Consider the following 21,726-nt stretch of genomic DNA (forward strand, 5'->3'; position numbering starts at 1 on the left):
TCTTGTAAATGTCATCGACTGAACTTTCTTAATATTTTGATAGACCCAAAAATGAATCATACTATAATCTTTGTTGTGGGAAATAACATTTACAATATTTAGAATTTACACCTACAAATTTGTGTTGTTTTTGCTTGGGGCAAAAACTAACTCAGGTCTGCAAATCGCGTCGGGTTCTAACCTGAAGTATATTTCTGGTTCGCCAACATCACCTCTGTTTTGCGTGAACCTAACTCAGTTTCATCAAAAAACGCTTGTTTGAAATAACTATCCTGGTTTCATTAGATTCTCAAACGAAAACGTCAATAGAAACAATTCCGAGGCTTCAAGGAATCTAAGGATATGCATTTTTTAAAATTCTGACTCTGAACGGCTAAGAAATAGGATTTTAAAATATGTAAAACTTATAAACCGCTGTTCCATTTTAAATGAGATAACAGTAGAGACCTTAAATAGTAGCACTCAAACACGTAAGATTAATTTTTAATTCGACGGTTTAAACCTGCGTTGAAGATGTGTTCCTTATGTTATACTAAACTATCTAAACAGGGAAATGGGGAGTACACAAACCACACCCCCTCTTGTTGTCATTTTCTGACTACGTCTATGTTATTCTGCAATTCATTCTGAACATTTCATTCAAAGGTACCAAGTCTCTTCGATGAATATATTCTCATTTATTTAAGTTTAAAGTATCGGTGTCGTGGTGTACTGACAGTGTTGGAAGAAAGAATTAATTTCTGCATTTGGATTGAACCATAAGTTTTAAAATTGTTATAACTATTTTTTGAAAACTCGCAGCTAGTTACCGTCTTCGACAAAGTTGTTAACCAAGGTTTGAGTTATCGTTTTATAAAGCTGGTTTTTCATATTGAGTAAAATAGCGATCTTTATTAACGTAAATGCAAAATAATTGATTTCCCCATATAAAATCCCATACAAACATTAAACGCAATGCGCAAGCCCGGGAAGCAACCGACCGCTCCCAAACTCTGCACAGGCCTTTGGGACCACAAAAGGAACTCAAAAAGTGCTGTGCTGAAAAATGTTATTTTCGAGCCACTCTAGCGTACATGTCCTAGCATGCTTCGTTCCACGACGGTGTGGGAGACCGTATGGGGGTGTTCGCACCGGGTGCTTATTTAGTCTGAGCTTGATTCGCGGCGTTGAAAATTAAGTCTGCCGTCTGTATTCTTCATCTGGAGTTCTGGAGTGCATTTGTTTTTTTTTCGGATATCGTGCTCACGTAACACTACTTGACAATGTTTAGTATGACGAGGCATTAATTATTTGCGATGGTCTTGAACCGTTAGCAATCGAATTCCCAATAGGCTGATAGTTGCTATCGTGGAGACCTTCCTGTTCAGCTGTTGCGTTAAAAATGGTCATATTGATCTGTTATCATTGTGAAGGCAATCTTATGGCGTACCGTAAGAGCTTCAGTCTCTTAGAACTAGTCGCGGCTAGGAATTCCGTGATGTTATGAAGCGTTCGATGTCCTGACGACGCTCCAGGAGAAATGTATATAGAAGCAATCAAAATTTCGTTGTCCTTGATTAGAACTTGACAAAGGACAACATCAATTTCTGAGCTTGAAATGGTGTTAATTTGATCGCATAACAGTTTTCTAGATTTAATCTTAAAATAATAATATAATAAAATATAATAAAATAAAATAATCGCTTAAAGCATGTGCACCACATTTCAAGCTGTTTAGTAAATTTTTTTCGCGAACTGTATAATAATTCGATTTTTATGAGGATACCTTTGCAGTTCGCTGCAAAAGGAGCAATTTAGCTGGAGTCAAGAAAGCATAAAGATTTTCGAAAATGACAGTATTTCGGCATAAGAGTACTTGTACAATGGGCATGACTAAAGATAATGCGAAATTCCTTCAGAATAAATACACTTCGCTGTCTGTTTTTCGCAAAAATCCTCCTCACGTTACCCTACCCCATTTGCCATACTGCTTCTCTTTGCTATAACAGATGGCTGTGCGGCTCAAATGTTTACTTTTTTGCAGGTAATGACCCGCGGTTGTACCAGTACAGTTGTACAAGCGAACAGCTCGACATATTTAGGACGAGAAGATCCCGCGATGTTTGCCCGAAACGAAACGAATGAGTTGAACTTATAGTTTTGCTGAAAACCATTGCTTGCGATCCAAAATCTTCACCTCTTGAAGTGAGAAGTTTATGAAGCAACCAATCCCGTACTTTAACGGATCTTCACAGTTAAGATCCAGTTCGGAGACCACCAACTGCCCAGACGGGTACATTCACTATCTAAAACAACACCCTTTCCACTCGGCTCCTAGTGAAACCCTCGTAGATCATCCTCTCAATGTCATTTGAAAGTTGTGCATGTATTCTTGTCCTTTTTGTAACTATAAAGTGATTATTCAAAATTATAACAGTAATAACCGTGCGTCTCCATCGGCATTTTTTTAATTTTGATTTCTTATCGCAAGTTTTTGCAAAACTTGCTTAGGTTCATTTTATAGAAAAAATTAAAAGCTTTCAATGAGTATAGTGCAATAGCAGTATTCGCGTGCGTCGTTGTTGTTATGGCATCAAAAGTTCGTGATTAATAAAAGTTTATGACAATCGGCTATTTAAATAATAATTAATCCATCTAGTGACTTATTTTTGGTTATTTCAAGATGTAATTTTATCAAATGAATAAGTTTGCTGAAGTAATGTATGCTGTAAAATTAACTGCGTTCTTGAAATACGAGAATAGCCAGATGAAGTTCCTATATGATCAAAATAAGCAAAAACACTGGAGTATTGTTCTTGAAAAACCTATCAAAATTCACTTTACGTTCAAATAACCTGAAATCTCGCGGAAATGTCTCTGCTCAGCTAATACGAGAAAAATACTAGCGAGAACATCGCATAAGCTTTATATTTGGATTTAAGTCCGGGCTCTTCCCACTATGCGACGTGGTCAATTCAATTTATGCAAGTCCCAGGACAAAATTTTCATCTGACCACAGCACGGGATGATGTTCCCAGCAATTTCAAGTTTGTGTTCGCCGACGATTACACTGGAAAACATATCGTCTGGCAAGGAATTTATAGCTGTAGCCTTTAAACCAACATCACTGGCAAAACGATGAACTCGAAGCTGTACAGGCAAGAGTACTTGGAGAAATGTATACTACTTATTATTAAGAAGTTATATACAAAATTGTGGCGACAAAGTGAGATAAGTTCGTGATTTTTTTTTGTTGAAAAAGCGAAAGACAGCTCGTTGATAGCATTATCGAAGATAGAAAAAACGAGTTGAATTAAAAAAAATCTGTTTTAATCCCCCTAGCAGTGCAATTGTGCCATTCTCATTTTTCCAAACTATGACTAATAATCAATATAATTGTGAAAATGTCTATTACATTCTTAGTACACTTTGCACCTATAGTTATTGGCTCGCCAGCCGCGAACCTGACGTAGTCGACGGTGACACACTTGAAACAAAATGAAATATTATACTTAGCCTAAGTTAGTCAATATTGTCTTCCTGCAAACTAATTTTGACATGCGGGGATGGATGTGTGAGGGTGAAAAACTTACGAACGAACCACTCCCCAGCTTCATTTGGTATGCCTTGTGATATATCAGTGGTATAAAGATGATGTGGTAAAGTGGTGAGGGGGGGGGGGGGGGGGTACGATGGATGGATGGGGTGGTGGTCTGATGGGTGATCTAACAGGGGATTAGATGGGGGGCCCTCTCCGTACACCCCTAGCTACGCCCCCGGGAGTAAGTTGACGATTTTCACAGTGATTGCATAACCTTTCTATATGAGACAGGGCAAAAATGTGCCAAAATCAAAAAAAGTAGATCCTTGCCAAATTTTTTTCAAGATTGCATCAAATATCGAGAATTTTAACCTTGCATTTATTTTAAAATGTTTTGCATCATTTTGATATCATAGTGGTACTCTTAAACTCGTAACTCCGGAACTGGAATTAAGATCGACACGAAATTCAATAGCATGGGGAAGGTTGTTCCTTTTATTTGAGACTAAGTTTTGGCAAATCGGTAGCTATCTCTGTGAAAAATGACTTATTTTTTTGACAAATACGCACGCACACATACAGATTTTTTTCCGATCTCGGCAAACTGAGTCGGATGGTATATGACACTCGGCCCCTCCGGGCCGGGATTAGGTTGACGATTTTCAGAGTGATTGCATAACCTTTCTGTATGAGAAAGACAAATATTCAAGGTTGGCTGAGTTAAGGCCCATCCCCCAAACCATGTTTTTAGCAGAGGTTTGCAGTGAACGCTCTCCATGCCGAACCGCTCAACTGAAATCCAAAAACTAAAAAGATTATTGAAGAAAAATGTATTGTGGTGTACTTGAACAATTCGATTTCCCAATAATTTTTTTTTCTTACAAAAATAACATGTTGGCCAAAAAATTGAGTTTGTGATGTCCAAAATTTTTAACAAAAATTCATTGTAAAGAATCGAATTTTTTTGATGAAAAATGAACCGTTCACGTACACAAGAATGTAAATACAAACAATTCCAAAAAAACTTATGAAAATCGGATGAATAGTTTTTGAGATATCACGTTCACCGCAACGGTACTTTACAATAAACTTGAGTTTTGAATAACCTCACTCGTGGAAGAACCAGCGCGCTGCAAACCAGCAATTTGAAAGCTAGTGCTCCGATCTCGATGAAATTTCGCACAGATATTTCCCAAAGTATGTACTGTTAGAATATTCAATAATTTTTTTTTTTTCGATACCAACTTTGTACTTCTTGGCGTCTCGACTTCGTCTCTTCAGAATCCGACACTAACTTAGTGCCAGTACTAAGCTATCGCCGGATTGACACTAGCTCAAAAACGGAGCCATATTTTCTGTTCCCGATCAAACCCCCAATCAAGCGTGATGTCCCGCAAGAAAAGAAGTTCTGTTAAACTGATTAGAACTAGTGAAATCGAAACTTGGTTTGGCTTAGCAAGCCAATGCAAAATGTACTATGCTGTATTTCTTCCTATGGAGAAAAATTTATGTGACAATTCGACTGAACAGTATTCTTAGTAATTTTAGTACATTATTTGAGTCGTTTTTGGCTAGAAAATATATGTTTTTAGTGATACTGTCCTGGAATGGATCGATAATATTAGTGGTTCAACATTTTTCTTGGTGAAATTTTTAAAAAAAATGTTTCACAGGCACATTTCTCGGCTGAGTTTGTTGATGTTTGCATCTGCATTCTGCATATCTATAGTTACACCGTCTCAAACCTAAAAGGAGACGGTGAAAAGTATTTACTGGCTTTAGATGACGTGCTTGTGTTTAGGTGTCTTCATAGGGGTACTCTCATTTTTGTAAATATAAAAAAATATTTTTTAACATTAAATAACAGATAGTTTGGAGTAATGTTGCTGAGGATACTATATCCTTTATAGGCGATATACATCTATGTGTTGTCAGTATGCTTCCAACCAGCACAGACATTGGTCACGAATAGAAAACCGGAGCAATATATAGTGTTAGGTACATGTGAACTGCACCGTAGAAATTCACCCGCTAAGTCAAGTACCGCTATTTTCATTCCGACAGTAAGGATTGTATCGACCGAGATGACCTTCAGTGATAACCCGATCAGAATGAAATAACAAAATTATAACAGAACACAATTTTTGTAACATATTTTGTTATAAATTAGGTCTCGTTAGTAGTTGAAATAACAAATTTATAACAAGTAACAATGAGAGATATAGTTTTGAGATATTTCTGTTATGTGTTACTGATCGGAAATGGGAAGGTGTCATTACAGTGCGTTTGCACTGCCGCAGTGAATTTTCGTGGTTCCAAAGTTAGACCACCCATATGAGAAGTGGAGCACTACTACAGGGAACCCTGCGCTGGATCACCAAAAACACATTCAACAACTAAAACAAATACAACCTCTTCCATTAATTCACAAATTGTTTTCCAACTACCAACACATGTTAAACCATCAACGAATGTTAAATTATCTACAACTAAAGCTAGAAAATTTTTAAACAAAGAACAGCTCCGTAAACCACAAGCCAGGAAACGAGAAAACCTCCAAGACAGCAGCAGTGGACGAAAGAGTAAATCAAAAAAGCGGGCCGAATGACCCTCAGGTTCTATCAGGCGACGGCGAAAAGAATCTCCGCACGCAGTGGTAAATTACTTGCGAATAATTCAATTGACACACATTAAAGGATATTTGTTGTAAATATTAACCGGGTCAAACAAGCAAATTATAATAAAAGCTCGTGTGTTCTCCATAGAATGAATTTTTATCACTTTGTTTATTCCAAAAAGTTTTCGACACTAGCGGATTAAAAAAATTCCTGAACCTACTAATATACATTTTTGTTCATTTTGGGGAATGCTTATTTTCCAAATAAACTATTTCAAATTTGTGAAACTTTGTGACCGGATACTAAATGCGTATCCATTTAGTATCGTATACATTTAGTAGGGGAACCCAGGGCTATTAAGACAGTGGGGTAATTCGGACCCCCTCGATTTCTCAGACAATAGCAAACAGTTCTAACTATCGTACATATTCGTGGAACCGCTATACTGAAACATTAATTTTGAGAGCTGAATTTGATTCTTTGTTCTTTGTAGAAAGGAGATACAACGTGTTTTGTTTTTTTTTGCCACTCTCAAAACAAAAATCATTATAATGGAAAAACCGTGATTAAAGCAACAAATAAAGGTGAAAAACATACAAAGTAGGTATTTTGGAAAGCTTGAGGCTCCTATTTTATGGAATGATTTTTATTTGGGTGAAAGCACAGATATTTTCGGGACGCTCACCACTTTTCTACGTAATGAGCTTACGGGGCTATTCGGACCTCCTATTCCGTCCACCACCGTTCAGTGGCTTGCGGCTGCGCACGCCATTGCACATGCCACAGCAAAGAAGATACATGGGCCACCAATCGACAGCTGTGACTAACCAGATTTAATTTTTGTAATGCAATTTATTATTTTTTTTTTGCTTCTTAAGGAGTGTCTCTAATAAATATTCCATAGGTAAATATAATTCCACTGTAAAAAATTAAAGAAAAATGACGGTCTGAATTGCCCCGTAGGGAGGTCCGAATTACTCCTACATTGTAGAAGGATGGAAAAACGTAAAGGTTTGCAAATCGTCGCCTAGCGCTGCCATTGAGCGGTGCAAATGAATCTTTTATGGTACCAAAATGTAGCTGAGGTTTCAAACTAACAATTAGGACCTTTGGCCGGTAAATTTTTTCACATCTATCCACCTAAAAGAGCGATTTGCTCAAGTAGGTCCGAATAGCCTCGGGTTCCCCTATATATTATCTTCATCGTGTGTGAGCAAACCAATTTTGATGCATTTCATGAAACTTTGCTGAAGTCACGGCTACGTCATCGAAAGCCAAAAGTCACGACAACGCCTTTGAAAGCCAAAAAATGCCTTCGATTGTCTACATTTTACATTCTTCAGGCCAGATTTTAAATTGAACTGGTTTTTAGGAACGAAGCGAAGATGATAATATACTTTTAAGCGCATTAAAATCACTGAAAGTCGAGTAATCAACGAAATATGAATGAATAAGGGCTCGTCTACTAGTCTATATAGCATCTTCAGCAAAGCTACTCCAAATTAACTGTTATACGAGGATGCAGAAAAAAAGTTTTATTATTCTTTTAAAAAAAAATTAAAATGGAATAGCACAAACTGCTATTGGATTTAGATGAGTTATTTAGTTTCATGAAATTTTGCTGAAGACTCTTGCTCGGAAAGGTCATCAAAAGATAGCAAACGTTTTTTGATCGTTTTTTTCGGTTTGGGACCACTGTGCGTCTATTTGTAAGCAATATTCCAAACTGTGACTCCAAACTGGTCGAGTGACGCCGATTTAACCAATTTAAATACCAATCCGATTTCGGAACAACGAACCCAAAACCACGATTTCATGCCAAATGCTTTACGTTCGTAGCGCTCAGTGTCCCATGAAAAACGTAGCCTTCAGGGGGTACACGGTGGTAGTAGCTACCTCAGCAGCAACGATCACAATTTCACGCTCATTCATTTACAATTCAGTCGGATTAGTATGTTCAAATATGTAAAAAAAACGAAACCTTTTCCAGGGCTCGAGCATTCAACAATTCACTATATCAACAATAAAAACAAAAACAGCAGTGTAACGAAGCATGCCTGATTCTCACCCGAACGGACACGTGTACCTCGAAACCACCATACAGCACGCATCGCAAGCAAAGCCCCCGGTTGGTCATTTGCCTTCGTGACCGCCACGCTGTCGGTTCGAGACTACATATGTATGCATGTATGCCTCTTGCATAGCATTACACTGTTAACTGGAGAAATTCGAAATTCTAAGTAACCACACATTTCAGTTTCACCCAAAACACCCATGGTGAAATTCCCGGCTTGCTCTTTCATCCGTTCGTTGGCTGACCGATTGCTGCTAGATGCGAAAGTAAAAACAATACAAAATATCCACACCGGGATAAAGCCGGGCGGTGTGCGGCTGGCATGTGTGAGGTCGATCGAGGTGGCGGGTAGGTTGTACATATAGGAAAATATGTGAAATGGATAGTGAATGTGTGTACGACTCTCACTCACTGGTGGTGGCTTGCCGGGCCGAGTATGCCGTGGTGTTTAACCCAGTTCCACGCCTCGCGTGTTTGTGGCGGCTTTGGGCGCGGACTGTGCCCCAAGGGGGAAGGAAAGTGGACATTCGGAATGGAACGAAATTTTCGGCTTGCTATTGATCTTGAATCGAATGTGGAATGTTTCGGTGGTGGTTCAGTAGATAAAAAGAGAGTTGAGTTCGAATGCGTATCGCAATTTTTTTGCATGGGAGTTCAATGTGGGTGCATATCCTCAATCGCTGAAATCTTTTCACTTGAATGGTCCAACAACAATTGCTGGAATTAATAAAAGGTCGGTTTTATAACAACCTTTGAATGACCAAAGTAAAAGTCGACGGGGTCAAGCTTCGTATAGCCCACTTAGTCACATTAGAATTTAAAAGTCGGTTATAAACTTCAATCATTTGATTCGCACTGACGTTCTTCGAGGAAAGAACCTTCAGCGTAAACCCGGATAAGCGTCGTTTTTAGTTTTTTGTAGTCGACTTTTAATGTTGACTGTAACGTTATACGGATTTTATTGCGTACGGATATATTATTTTTAACCGGTTTCTGGAGGTTCAGTTCATCCAAGTTGACTTATTCGGGGTAGAACTTTTGAAACGATTTATTCACCGGATTTTAGTCCGAGTGTTACGCTTGAAGAGTATTGTCAATTTTTACATTCTAATAAAACTAAACAGGTTTAACAAAGCAATGTATGCTATTTCGATTTTTATTTTCGGCCGTTTTTTCCAACCACCTATAGCTGACGTACATTTTATTCGATCGATGAAATTATCGGTTGTTCTGTCGTTAAACCCGTCACATGAACGGACTTCCTTTCCCTTAGCACGTCAAACTTAGTTTGCTTATATTTTTTTGATAAGAATATTATTATTTTTTCCTGCGACCATGACGCCAGACAGCGAACAATGGTCGTCGCTGATAAATAGAAATTCGATAAGATAAGCCTCCTTTTTGTGTGTTTCGGAGAGTCGGACTGTCTGCTCGGAAATGTCATTGAAATCTATAATTAGCTCGTTGCAAAACCTATCTGAGACAATCGAAAACCAGAATTCGGTTCACACAATGGGCCTATAGTTCAAAAAGTTCTCACAATAAAGAGCCCATAAAAGATAGATTCTTCACGCCCAATAGTACCTCACTACATCATACCATCTCGAGCCGCCAGCCAGCCATCACTGTAACCGGTATTGATCTAGTTCCAGTCTCACGAGAAAAATGAACCTTCCACGGTCAAATGAGTCAGTTAAGAGATCTGGTAACCGTAGAACACACCCGCCAGCGTGTGCCGCCTGTCAAACCGTTGCATGGCCAGCAGTTTCGAAAGTAATTGGCCGTTCGCGCGCACTATGAGTCCACGAAGCAATACACCCCGACCCGAGACAGACAGTGTGTCAGCCGTAGCCTTAGCTAAGCTGGCGGTGATGTGGTGGTTATAGTGGCGCCCAGTCTCGACGCTGCTGGTGTAACGAATCGAGGTTTCTACATATTTACATTCTAAGGCAAAACGAAAACTAACATGAACACCATCGGTGAAGGTAACTGAAATGCGTAGGAATATCAAATCTGTGGAGCACGAAATTCAACCTAGCGTACGCGAAGGCTGCCGAGGCGCCAGAAAGTGGTGCAAGTCCACAATGATATCAAAAAACTAGGTTATGTCTGTAATTTTGTATAAACTTTGAGAGTATGTCATGTTAGCTAACCGATCTATCACTATATTGCCGACTACAGAATGTTAGAATAATTCTTTGGACAAGACGCGATATTCATACCAGCAACCATAATAGCTCCCATATCTACCAATCATACACGGTTTCCTTGAACTGAGAAGAACGTGCTCTTCACGGTTTAATTTCTTAATCGGTTTCATATATTACCTACAAACAATCGTAAATTACCCAATTTCTCCTCTATAAACATCGACTAATGGCACGAAGGCTTGCGTTTATTGAACATTTTCACCTTGTTCAATCAACGAATTAATTTTGCGCTCACTACTGCCTTTACAGGAATAGTTAGTTGGCACCTATTGCAACCAGCGTAGCCACAGCAAAACCTCAAACTTCATCAAGTGGACGAAAGAGATAGATAGATCGATTGACGTTTATGGACCAATATCAATTTCGTAGTTTACATAATAAAAATCAATTTATAATTCAATTTCACGATCGATGAGAGCTGTAAAAGCTTGTCAGCCGAAGCTGACGCTTAAAACATAATCGAGACTGAGCGATTGGATCGTTTTCGCCTGGTCTTGTGGTTGGACCAAACTGGCGTGAACATGTTTCGGAACAAAATTGATTAATCAGTGACACGCTATGCAAATATATCGATTAATTTAATTTTCGGGGTGTGTAGATATTTAAACATGCTAATAAGATTCAAAAAGTGCGCAAGTATTATACAATGTTTAGAATATTGTATCATTTTAATGCATGACATCCTATTTATTGCCTAATTGTGTGCTTTGTTGCGGCCAAGGTGTAAATGAGTCAATTGGAGATAAGTGAACGAAAAGTTGACTCGCTTGGGAAGCCAAACGTACGTCAAAACTGAATTTCAACAACAAATATCTGGACAGGAGCTTTACACCAGAAAAGATATCTTTTAAGTGGATGGTAGTTTCAACAAGACGAACATATCGAAATGATTTATTTGGCAAGCGATCTGCACATATGGAAAGCGATGTGAGTTTTTTGTCGAAACAAGCACCATTAATGGTGCAATTTACAACACTCTTTCCTCCTTTTTTACATTTTAACGACATTCAATTAGCTAGAGATTACTGGGTAGAGAAAGTTATGAAAATTAGAGCCATAGTACTCAAGTGAGAGCAAGGATGTGAAGTAAACTGATCGGAAAACTAGAAGTGGCAGAGTCATTAGAACAGGCTTAATATCGTACGGGCTTAACTTTTGTCTTCTGCTGATGAGGTTAGGCAGCATAACTACGAATCATCCGAGTTCACCAGCATGTGTCTTGGCATAGACAGACATCTTTACCGTGACAATCGACAAAAGAAAAGCCACGTAAGATCACCACTGAAAACCTGTCGACGATTAGCATCAATCAATGATGATTGCTGCTGTTCATCTCTGTTTGCCTTTCGAATGCCTCCATAAGCGATTTTACCTTTTTTGGAGCAGCACAATAGAAAAAATCTCCATTTAGGCCGGATTTAACTTCCTGAGCTTTTCTTAAGGCTGAGCAAACTAACTTTTTTGTTTGTTTGGTGTTTATTTGACCAACTAAGAAACTAAACCACTGGGTATTTAATGCGCGTGGGGAATGCGCATGGTCTTGTCTGAGTGAATAATAACTTTTGAATTGTGTATGAGGGTTGATAATTGACAATTCGCAAGAAGAACACAAAACCAGTCATATAAGCACTAAGAACAAATGTTTTGTTGTCATATTCATTGATTTACTTTCAGTCTATTAAATCATCAATCAATTATATTAACTGTTCTCATTGTATTTAGTACGCTCATATGCTTTGGAGTAGTACATGCACTATATTATTGTCATGTTAACCATATTTCTTCATAAGTATAAATAAATAGCTTGAATATTGATGCAAAAGGTGACAAGTAGGTTTCTTTTCGTTCTTATTGTCCTGATAATTAGCGTAAAAAACACGCACATTTCATCGGTTGTATTTCCGATATACAAAATTAGTCATGTCAGGTATTTCGGTTGGGCATATTTTATACCATTTAAAGTGCGCCGCAAGTGGCACAACAACGCTCGCGAATAATTATAACAAAAAAGCAACCGTCCGCAGAAAAAGAAGCCAATACACCGGATTCTGTTTTTGCACGACTATTTTGCACGGTTTTGCAAAATAACACGATTTTTATACAGGGTGTTTGGTTCATGGTTAAGAATCTCTCGGGGGGTGATAGACTGCCATATTTGGAGAAAAAAATTGTTCTACACATACCATCAAATCTCAACCGTTACAAAGTTATTGAACTTTTTGTGTAAAAAACATATTTGTCTTAAAATACCTCTAACTTTAAAAGTATACTTTGTATTTTAAATGTTTCAGTTCCATTCGAAAGGTGAGAAAATTTCCTATTGAATGGTGTTCTCATATCTTTTAAGTAATTAGTTTTAATTACCTTTTAGCTGAAAAGTAGTTAAAAGTTAGTGTTTTTGAGGAGGTTTTTGCTAATTTTCTCGAAATAATGAAGGATGATTATAGCAATATCCATTATCCAAAAGTTGGGTTTTAGGACAATTCATAATTTGTTCTTGGATGTCATATTTCTATCTCTTCTCATTTCTTTGTAATTTCATTACTATACTTTTCCTGTAACCGACTTGCAAGTGCTTAAATGACTCTAATCTAAAAAATATGCTTTATATCGTTATTTACAAGATTTCATTGGAAAGCTGAGAAAATGTCCTATAAGTGTATGTACAAATATCTTTTAGTTAAGTGTACTAAATGATTTTTTACTAACGAAATAACTCAAAATTTGTGTTTTTTGGAGTTTTTTAATTATTCTAATTATTAATCAACAAAATTTATCGTTACTATTGTTCATTTGATGCCCCATAATGTTCTCTATAACTTTTTATTTGACACTCTCTTTACATTTTGCTGCTATTTAATAGTTAACACAGCATGAGCTCGCCACAAATGTAGTGGGTTCGAAATCGTTATTTTTGCATATAAAACGATGTGATAAAAACGATTTTGCGTCGAAGCCAAAAGAGATAATTGAATGGAGTCAAAGAAAGAATTGTATAACTTGCTGAGATGCATTATTTCCATGATAATAATGATGTTTATTATTTACTATTTAAAGAAAATTAACGAAAATGCTAATAATAGCACTAACTTTAAACTAATTTAATTTTAAAATAATACTAAATTCACTTAACTGAAAGGTATTAATACATTTTTACTGCAAAATTTTCCTGGCTTTCGAATAAAAAGAAAAAAAATACAATAAGTGCCATAATTTATCAATTAGAGCTGGTACTAGTGAAAATGAGATAAAAATATCCAAGTTGAATAACCCAAAATCGTGAAAATAAGAAAAGGTAAGTGTATCATGTCAAAGAACTAATTAAGCAGCTCATCAAGACTAACAATCTGAATTATTAAAATGATGAGGTTAACTATTAGGATTTTCAAGAAACGAACAAAAAATCGTTTAAAATTGGTTAATTTTCAATAAATTACTTTTAAAAGGCTACTTAAACTCAGCTGAAACATGTGAGGGCATCACTCAATACGAAATTTTCTCACCTTTCGAATGGAACTTAAATATTTAAAATACAAAGTATACTTTTAAAGTTAGAGGTATTTTAAGACAAATAAGTTTTTTACACAAAAAGTTCAATAACTCTGTAACGGTTGAGATTTGATGGTATGTGTAGAACAATTTTTTCTCCAAATATGGCAGTCTATCACCCCCCGAGAGATTCTTAACCATGAACCAAACACCCTGTATAAAATACCTATTTCGATATGCCGGTTTAATCATTCGATTATCCCGTGAAAAGAAAACCGTCCAAAAAAATCCGTGCTATTGCGAGAAATCGTGTAAAAACACCGTGTGTTTTGATAAACCATGTAAAATTATTTTTTGAATAGGCATTTAGTAACGGCAGCTGAAAATATGGATATTTTCAATGCATATGGGGACCATCAATGTGTCAAAATCGCATATTTTTCTAATTTTGGAAAAGATTTATCAATCAAAATTCAAGTTATAATAGTTGAAAATCAATTATGTTGGACATTTTCAGTGCACAAGGGTGTTCCCCAATGTGCTAAAATAATGATTTTTTTAGAAAAAAAATTTAGTTTAAAAGTAATTTAACGTCAGTTGAAAATCAATAGTTCTCGACAGTTTAGATACACGAGGAGGTCTGCCTATATATCAAAATGCTCCTTTTTTAACATCTCAGAAAAAAGTTTTTAAATACAATTCAAGCCACAGATAATGGATGCTTTGGCTTGATTCGAAATGTGTCTAAACATCCGCAACTGACATTTCGAATAGCGCGGGTGACTGAAATGCGCTTGGTGGCGTAGTGATCGACCCAATGCAATTGGAGTGCAACTGTGACTCCCAACGTTTATCATTTTGAAAGTTCACAAAGGTTTTTCAATAAATTTTGTTCCAACTTTAATTGTTTTTTATCTGTAGCCACAGGCTATCAGACATAACACTCGAAAACGTTTCTTCGCCCGCTTTAACAGTCATTTTAAATATATGTTTTAGTTCGAGCTGTGGCCGCTTGTGCGATTATGGTGCCTTTGATGTATATGCAAGTGTACGGGGGATTAGACCACTTCTGAACAATTGTTCCCAAGTCTGAGGGATAACCCTATTGTAAATGAGTGGTTGGGACCGTGTATAAAAGACGGAGCTAGTATTCTAATACAATTAACGGAGTGTTATGTCTGTTTTTTTTTATTATAGAGGGTTTAACCCTTTCTATTGCGCGGAGACCTTCTTTCGTGGCGTGAAAACATTTGTCTGCTCGCCTACTGCGTCATGGGGATCATTTAATTCTCTCCTGTCCTTCACCCCAAGGTCATCATCGTTAAATCGTTGTCTTGGTGCTCACAATCAGATGTTCTTTCCTGCTTCATGTACTCACGGGCGACCAGTGTAAATACGTCGTCATTATTATACTTCTTCGCCAATGTTGCTTACAGTTGTTTTTGGGGTACCGGATGCTGCTTTTGCAGATGTCAATATGACCTGAACAGCTGCCACAAATTTAGCAACCGTTTGTGGTTCAGGTATTCGCATTGAAAACTCTGTTTTGGGTTGGTTCTCCTCTGTGTCTTCCGTACAAGGTTGTTCATGGTGCGTTGTCTGATTACAATACTTGCACGTAGAAGTTTGCCCCTCATAGGTGCATAAAGTAGTTTGATTAATAGTAGCTTCGTAGGTTTTGAGTTTTATAGCCCAGTGGGAGGTAATAGGTCTTTCGGTGCGCATCCTGAAGAACACCGTTAGGTGCACCCGAGAAAAAAAAATTGCGCGTATCGGATATAACGGATTCTACTTCTCCGTATTGTGACATGTATTCTGCAATTAGTTCAGAAGGGGTACGTGGTGATAGGTCATGTAGCCTTACTTCTATACAGTCTTTTGCTATGTACACGGGAACCTTAATTCCAACTTTATCACTTTCAGCCAAATGCTTTAAGTTGTTCTGCAAAACGAAACGTTCGGCTTGGGTTAACGTGCTGAATGATATCAATACTGCATTGCGAAGATGATGATACTGAAGATAGATAACCTCATTAAGCCTAGGCTCCATCTTCCACTTCACGAAAACTCAGTCATATTTAACAAAATTTAAAATCAACGTCAGAGCTGAGAATAAATAAGAATAAATGAAATGTTTCCTTTGTTCTCAAGACAATGCACACTAGATCGAGAGGTTGCTAGTTGTTGTTCACTTGGTTCGATTGTACGTCTGACTCAGATAGAAATAGAAAGTAAATTGATGTAATAAGTATACTTCATACGTATGACTGAAATGTAACACTTGATGACCTGACAGTCCTGGTTTTCATAGGATTCTGTGGTTTTTAGATATCATCAAATAATGTTCTAATTCGGATATTACATCGCATCGCCAATAGAGCAATGGGTATATGGCTAAGTCCCCCCCCCCCCCGGGTAGTGCTAAACTGACAACCCACTGCACAAAGTATATCAATTTTGCTTGTTCGGTTTGATAAGCTAGGAATTGATAGCTGACATTTCGATATGCAGGGAAAATACGTATTGTTTGGTCTGAGTAAGATAACGACTGATGTTTCTTATTATCAACCAATAAGTGATCTCTGATTAAATAAAGCTTTCAAAGAGGCAGAGACAGGTATAAGTATATTTTTTTACTGAGATGGGACGATTTGGTGTTGGACCTGTGGCCTTCGTCTGGCATGATCCATTCTCGTTGGTAAGGATGTTTTTTGCTATAAATCAAGATTTTGTGTGTACAACATTATTTTGTACCGCATTTGCTGTACTATTTCATTTCAAAAGTTCAAAATGACTGTAGCACCGTGTAATCTACAGAAAGTTATCAAACTCTCAATAGTTGACACATTCTACCATTTCGACTATTGATTTTCAACTGACTTCAAATAACTTCTTTTAACGAACTGAATAAAAAACACTAACATTCCTTCCCTTCCCCGATGACTGTAAGGACGTGGCCGACGCCGTTATTGGCATTTCAAAGTATAGAACACGCGAAACGTGCACATTGAGGATGGATAGCTACTCCCAGGCCGGATTCTCTGTGCAATTTCGCTTGTTCTGGTCTATCACGAAATAGTCACTACGAATTGTACGGTCTTCATGCTCGTGTTAGGTGCTGTGCCCTTATGCAAAAATTGGCTTATTAAAATTATATTTGTTCTGGAAATAAATTTTGTATTCTGCCAGACGTTTGGTAGTAGCCGTTAAAAAAGATTTCGTTTTCAGCAAACCAGAGCTTCTTAGCTTGCTTCCCAAGACATCACTCAAGTTCCTTTAGGCATTCACGCGAGTTCCTCGACTGCCAATTTGGTATTAGTTTGGTTGTTTACAGATTTGACAGGTAATATACTGCCCCTGATCGCATATCAGTCCCATAAAGATAGGAAATCCCATAGAAAACGGAACAACTATGCGATCATGAGTAGTAAACTGATTGTCATACGTACATACCGTGGTCTGAGCGTAAGAAGTGCCACTATCCACAGTCCGCAAGGGAGAAATAATACGGCCTAGGACCAGCCAGCACCTTTGTCTTTGCTACTTGAAACATCGCTCAAAACTAGCCAGTTATTTGGGCGTTCACGCAAGATTTGAAACTTTTTGGATTTAGTATCTACTGGCGCTAATTTAGAACTAGTTTGGACGTATCACATAACTGTACTCAAGTTGGTGATAGTTACTGATGAGGCTAATCACTAAAAAGCAAATTTCGTTAGCTTACTCCACGCTAGGTGGCATATAGCATGCTGTATATATGAATTACCACATGTAACCAAGAATTTCTATTTCAGTGGGATTCAGATATTGGATCATGTTTTCAATATAAACAACTAGATAAATCACACGAGACGTTTTGTGGCATCGGGAAGACCCATTGAGAGAGCAGATTACTCTATTGGTTAGGTTTAGCGCCGGTGCCTCAGCCGTTCAAATGTAGCGTACAAATTTGCTATTTTTCCAAACAATTCATCCTCGAATTTTATTTTTTTTCTCCTAACATATTTCTACCGTACCAGTTTGTGTATGTACTTGTGTACTTACTAACGACCTAGCTGTACGCACGTTACCTCGGTTTCGTTCAATGGGCACGCCGCCGGGCGGTTTCAGCCAAAATTTCATTTTACCCATTTTTCTTTCGCGTTAGGTTGAAATTTAACGTACCACGAGAAATTACAGCCATGAGCTTTGTTTGTTTGCCGCTTCTGATTGTTGAATTGGTACAAAGTACGGAGAATAATACGCACGTCTCTACCGATGTGTGTAAATAGATAATTTTTGAATGATCACAAAAGTGCTCTTGTGAGAGCTTCCGAGCGGAGAGCAATTGAAAGTGGAACAATTAAATCGTTTCATGCCGTAGGTTTTCCACTTTAAAGAGGTATGAACGGAGGAAATGAGTGATAAATTGGTCCAATCCATTGCACGGTTTGCGAAAGAATCGTTTAAAGGCGGAAGAGTTTGTTGATAAATCCATCTAATTTGATCGTTTATTGGAAAATGGAACTTGTTATCTCGAAAGATGAATCTGCTGCAGCAATGTAATAACATCGAGTTATATAATTTTTTTTCTCAAAACTGTTAAACTATTCTGCACAAAAGCTTTAGTTATCCTTCAATTTTTATTTACTTGGCTGTTCCAACAAAATTTATCAAAACTTTAATCTATTTTCAACTCAAAATTATCTATATAACCTTTGGAGTGTATAGCTTTACGCAAGTAAGTGAGTATAGCAAAACAACAATTTGTGAGATAAGTCGCATTCTTTCCATCAAGATATTGATGAAAAAAGAGAATCCTAATCCTATAAAGCGCGATAAATTTTTGAAGGTATGTGGACTTGAACTTCCAAAGAAAACAATAGTGAGCTCGTGTGATGTACGAAAAGTGGGGTTCGCCTGAAAATTAGTTTTAAAATCGTGTTTGTAAAATAAATGAAACAGTAGTCGATATTCAATGAACGCGTAACTATCGAACAAAATTATTTTTTGCCCGAGATGTTAACTATAATCACACAGAGTGTACGTTCAATATTTACATAACGAAGTTATATCAGCCAATTCGAACTCAACTTTAGAATCAGGGAACATTTGACGTTATGCGATGAACTTAGTCTTGATTCCCACTTATATTAACTACAGCAAAATTTGTCCCCGCATACTACTGTAAGTTCCTTTACAAAATTCACGTCGCAGTGCAGTGATATGTTCCGTGACAAATGAGACTTGGATGAATTTCTTTTCAGGCTTATCCCATAACATTTGTACTTGTGGTGAGAAATCGTCTATTTCGTCTTCATTGTTCATATTTCGGGATCGCGTATATGCTATGCTCAAACCATGTTGTGTACGTATGAGAGTCAGATCACCACGCGCCAACTCTGTAAACAAACTGCACACTATTGAAGCCTGTATAAGTGACAGTATGCCAATGGCGAATCGTGGGCGCAATATTCAATGAACGGTCACAAAATGTTTGTTTGTTTGTTCCACGGTTCGGTTAGGCTATGAGCCATCTCCAATAAACGAGAGAAGAACATATTTTATAACCAAACAACATTATTATATAACCACTATAACCACGATTTTAAATATGATATTTTCTGAATTTAATTAGTGCGTTAGAACCTTTTCAGTAGATTTTATTTCTATAAGTTGCAAACCATTTTGTTACTGAGCATACCACTATAATCATTACGGTTATATATAAAATGAACACAAATGGTTTGTAAAGATTTTTTCTCTTTTCGGAAACTTGCATATTTAATTCTAATTCATTTTCTCTTCTCTTTTCTAGGTAAGTGTGGATCTTCAAGAACATGGATCTTCAAGGAAATGAATGTTTATTTCGAATCGTGAGTCAATACAATGCACTATAAGATAAGGTTTGCTGTTCGGCTGCTATTGCTGCATCAATATGTGATCTTTACATAGGCCGAATGGGTCATTAGGCCGAATGAGTCATTAAGCCGAATTGGTATTAAGCTAAATAAGCCAAGTCTCATGAGATTAACAAACATCATTAGATAGTTTGACTTCGAGAGTAAAAGTATTCTTTCGAGCGGCCTGTAGCAGTTAGCCACATCAGTGGACTATCATATTGCAATACTTATCTCGTGATTCATGTGTTTAATGAGAGTCTGCAAAAATCAATTGTGTATTTCACCTTCTTTGAGTTATGAGCTGTTTTTTTTTTCAATTTTTGCAAAACTGTGGTTGCTGCGAAGGGACCGCAACTGTAATATTATCAAATAGCATTCGACCGAATGACATTCGACCTGCCTGCTTTCTGTCCAATGGCCCGGATCAGCTCATGTATGCATGGGATGTGTAGTAAGCTAGATCTTGGTTGTGTGAAAAAATAGACATTGATATTAATTATCCAGCAGAGCACTTTTTGGCTTCCTTTTAAGTTAGTAGCCAAGGAAGGTTACGATAGAAGAGTGAAATCAATTCAACACTGCAAATATATGATCAACACTTCAAACCTGAGTATCTCAGAATATTCATCGCACAGACTTGGTATTCTCGAACAAATCATACAAAATGGTTCACTGAGTCACATAAATATAGTTGAAAAATCGATTTTAGTTCACCTAACAATGAAAATAAACTATTGTGATATTGGTAATCACATGTGTTATCTGCATTTTCTCAATATATTTGTCATTTTCATAGGATACTATTTCAGTTAGAGTGATCTGAACGGTCATAGATACAAAAAGTAGATGTTCCCATACTAATTTCCGTACGAATTTTAAAGTGAAATGAGCAAATGCGAGGAGCAACAAATCGCCCCCAAAATTTGCGGTCATTTGGGACCACAGAAGAAACTCAAAAAGTACTATGCTGAGAAATTGTATATGACGAACCATTCTAATGGTAGGAGGGATTAAAATGTGCATTCCCACCACCCGAGCTCCGTTGAAGATACCTGAGAAGAAGCTACTCCAAATATCATTCGTAACGAATTCCACCTGTCCACAAAATGACATAATAGCTGAAATACATATACGGCGCCAGATCGTTCAGTCGTATTTCGATTGTGTCATCTTCCATATATACAGGGATCTTGATTCTAACGTTTGTCGTGTTGGATGAAATGACTTCCACAAGCTTAAGTTCCATATTTACACGGAAAATAATTGTTCCCAAAATCGTGAATAAAGTTCCATGAATTCTGAAACAATCACGTTTCTGAGTGATGAAAACAGGGCCACGAACAAAAATCATGTGTTTTTTTAAATTCTATTCTATTCTATTCTAACCCTTACACAGCCAGTATTGAAAAGCATCCTGGAAAACACTACAGTTATTCTATAGTGTTTTTCTTGTCTTGTCATCTTTCACAAGCCAATGGTTGATCTATAAATTTGATTTTATTTATAAAATTAAGAGCACTGTTTAGAATTCGACTATAAGACGTGAGTTGATTCATAGTGTATTACAGCCTAAACGTGGTTTTCGTGGTTGTGAGATAGTTCACAAAATCAAAACAGTCTGGATATTTTCTCATGAACTATTTCACAAAACTTGGAATATTATTCATGAATCTTTTCATGTCCCGTGAACTAACTCATGATACCTAATATTATTAGTCACGATCCACCATCCGTGCTCATGAGAGTTCACAAAACCATAACATATTATTCATGGATGCGTGAGCTGATTCATTATTCCCAGTATGTTAGTCACAGCTCACCATTCATGCTCGTGAAATAGTTAAAAAAAATCATAAATTATTATTCATGTATTCATGAATCGGTTCATGATACCTCGTAGGTTAGTCACGATTGTGCTCGTGAAATAGTTCAC

At 37.2% G+C, this 21,726-nt stretch overlaps 1 protein-coding gene across 3 annotated transcripts in view; it reads left to right on the forward strand.

The window, feature by feature from the left end:
- The window catches only part of LOC131683824 (signal-induced proliferation-associated 1-like protein 1), a 226,006-nt gene that overhangs the window by 125,786 nt on the left and 78,494 nt on the right, over positions 1-21,726 (forward strand). The window contains exon 1 of one of the 3 annotated variants that reach the window (XM_058966159.1): positions 19,709-19,766. The exons of the other annotated variants lie outside the window; for them this stretch is intronic. Coding sequence (XP_058822142.1) covers positions 19,731-19,766 — 36 coding nt within the window. The 5' untranslated portion in view covers positions 19,709-19,730. Of the gene's footprint in view, positions 1-19,708; positions 19,767-21,726 lie in introns of those variants that run through there. 3 annotated transcript variants of the gene reach the window in all.

The sequence above is a fragment of the Topomyia yanbarensis genome, chromosome 2, assembly GCF_030247195.1.
Source record: "Topomyia yanbarensis strain Yona2022 chromosome 2, ASM3024719v1, whole genome shotgun sequence".
NCBI classification, from domain to species: Eukaryota; Metazoa; Arthropoda; class Insecta; order Diptera; family Culicidae; genus Topomyia; species Topomyia yanbarensis.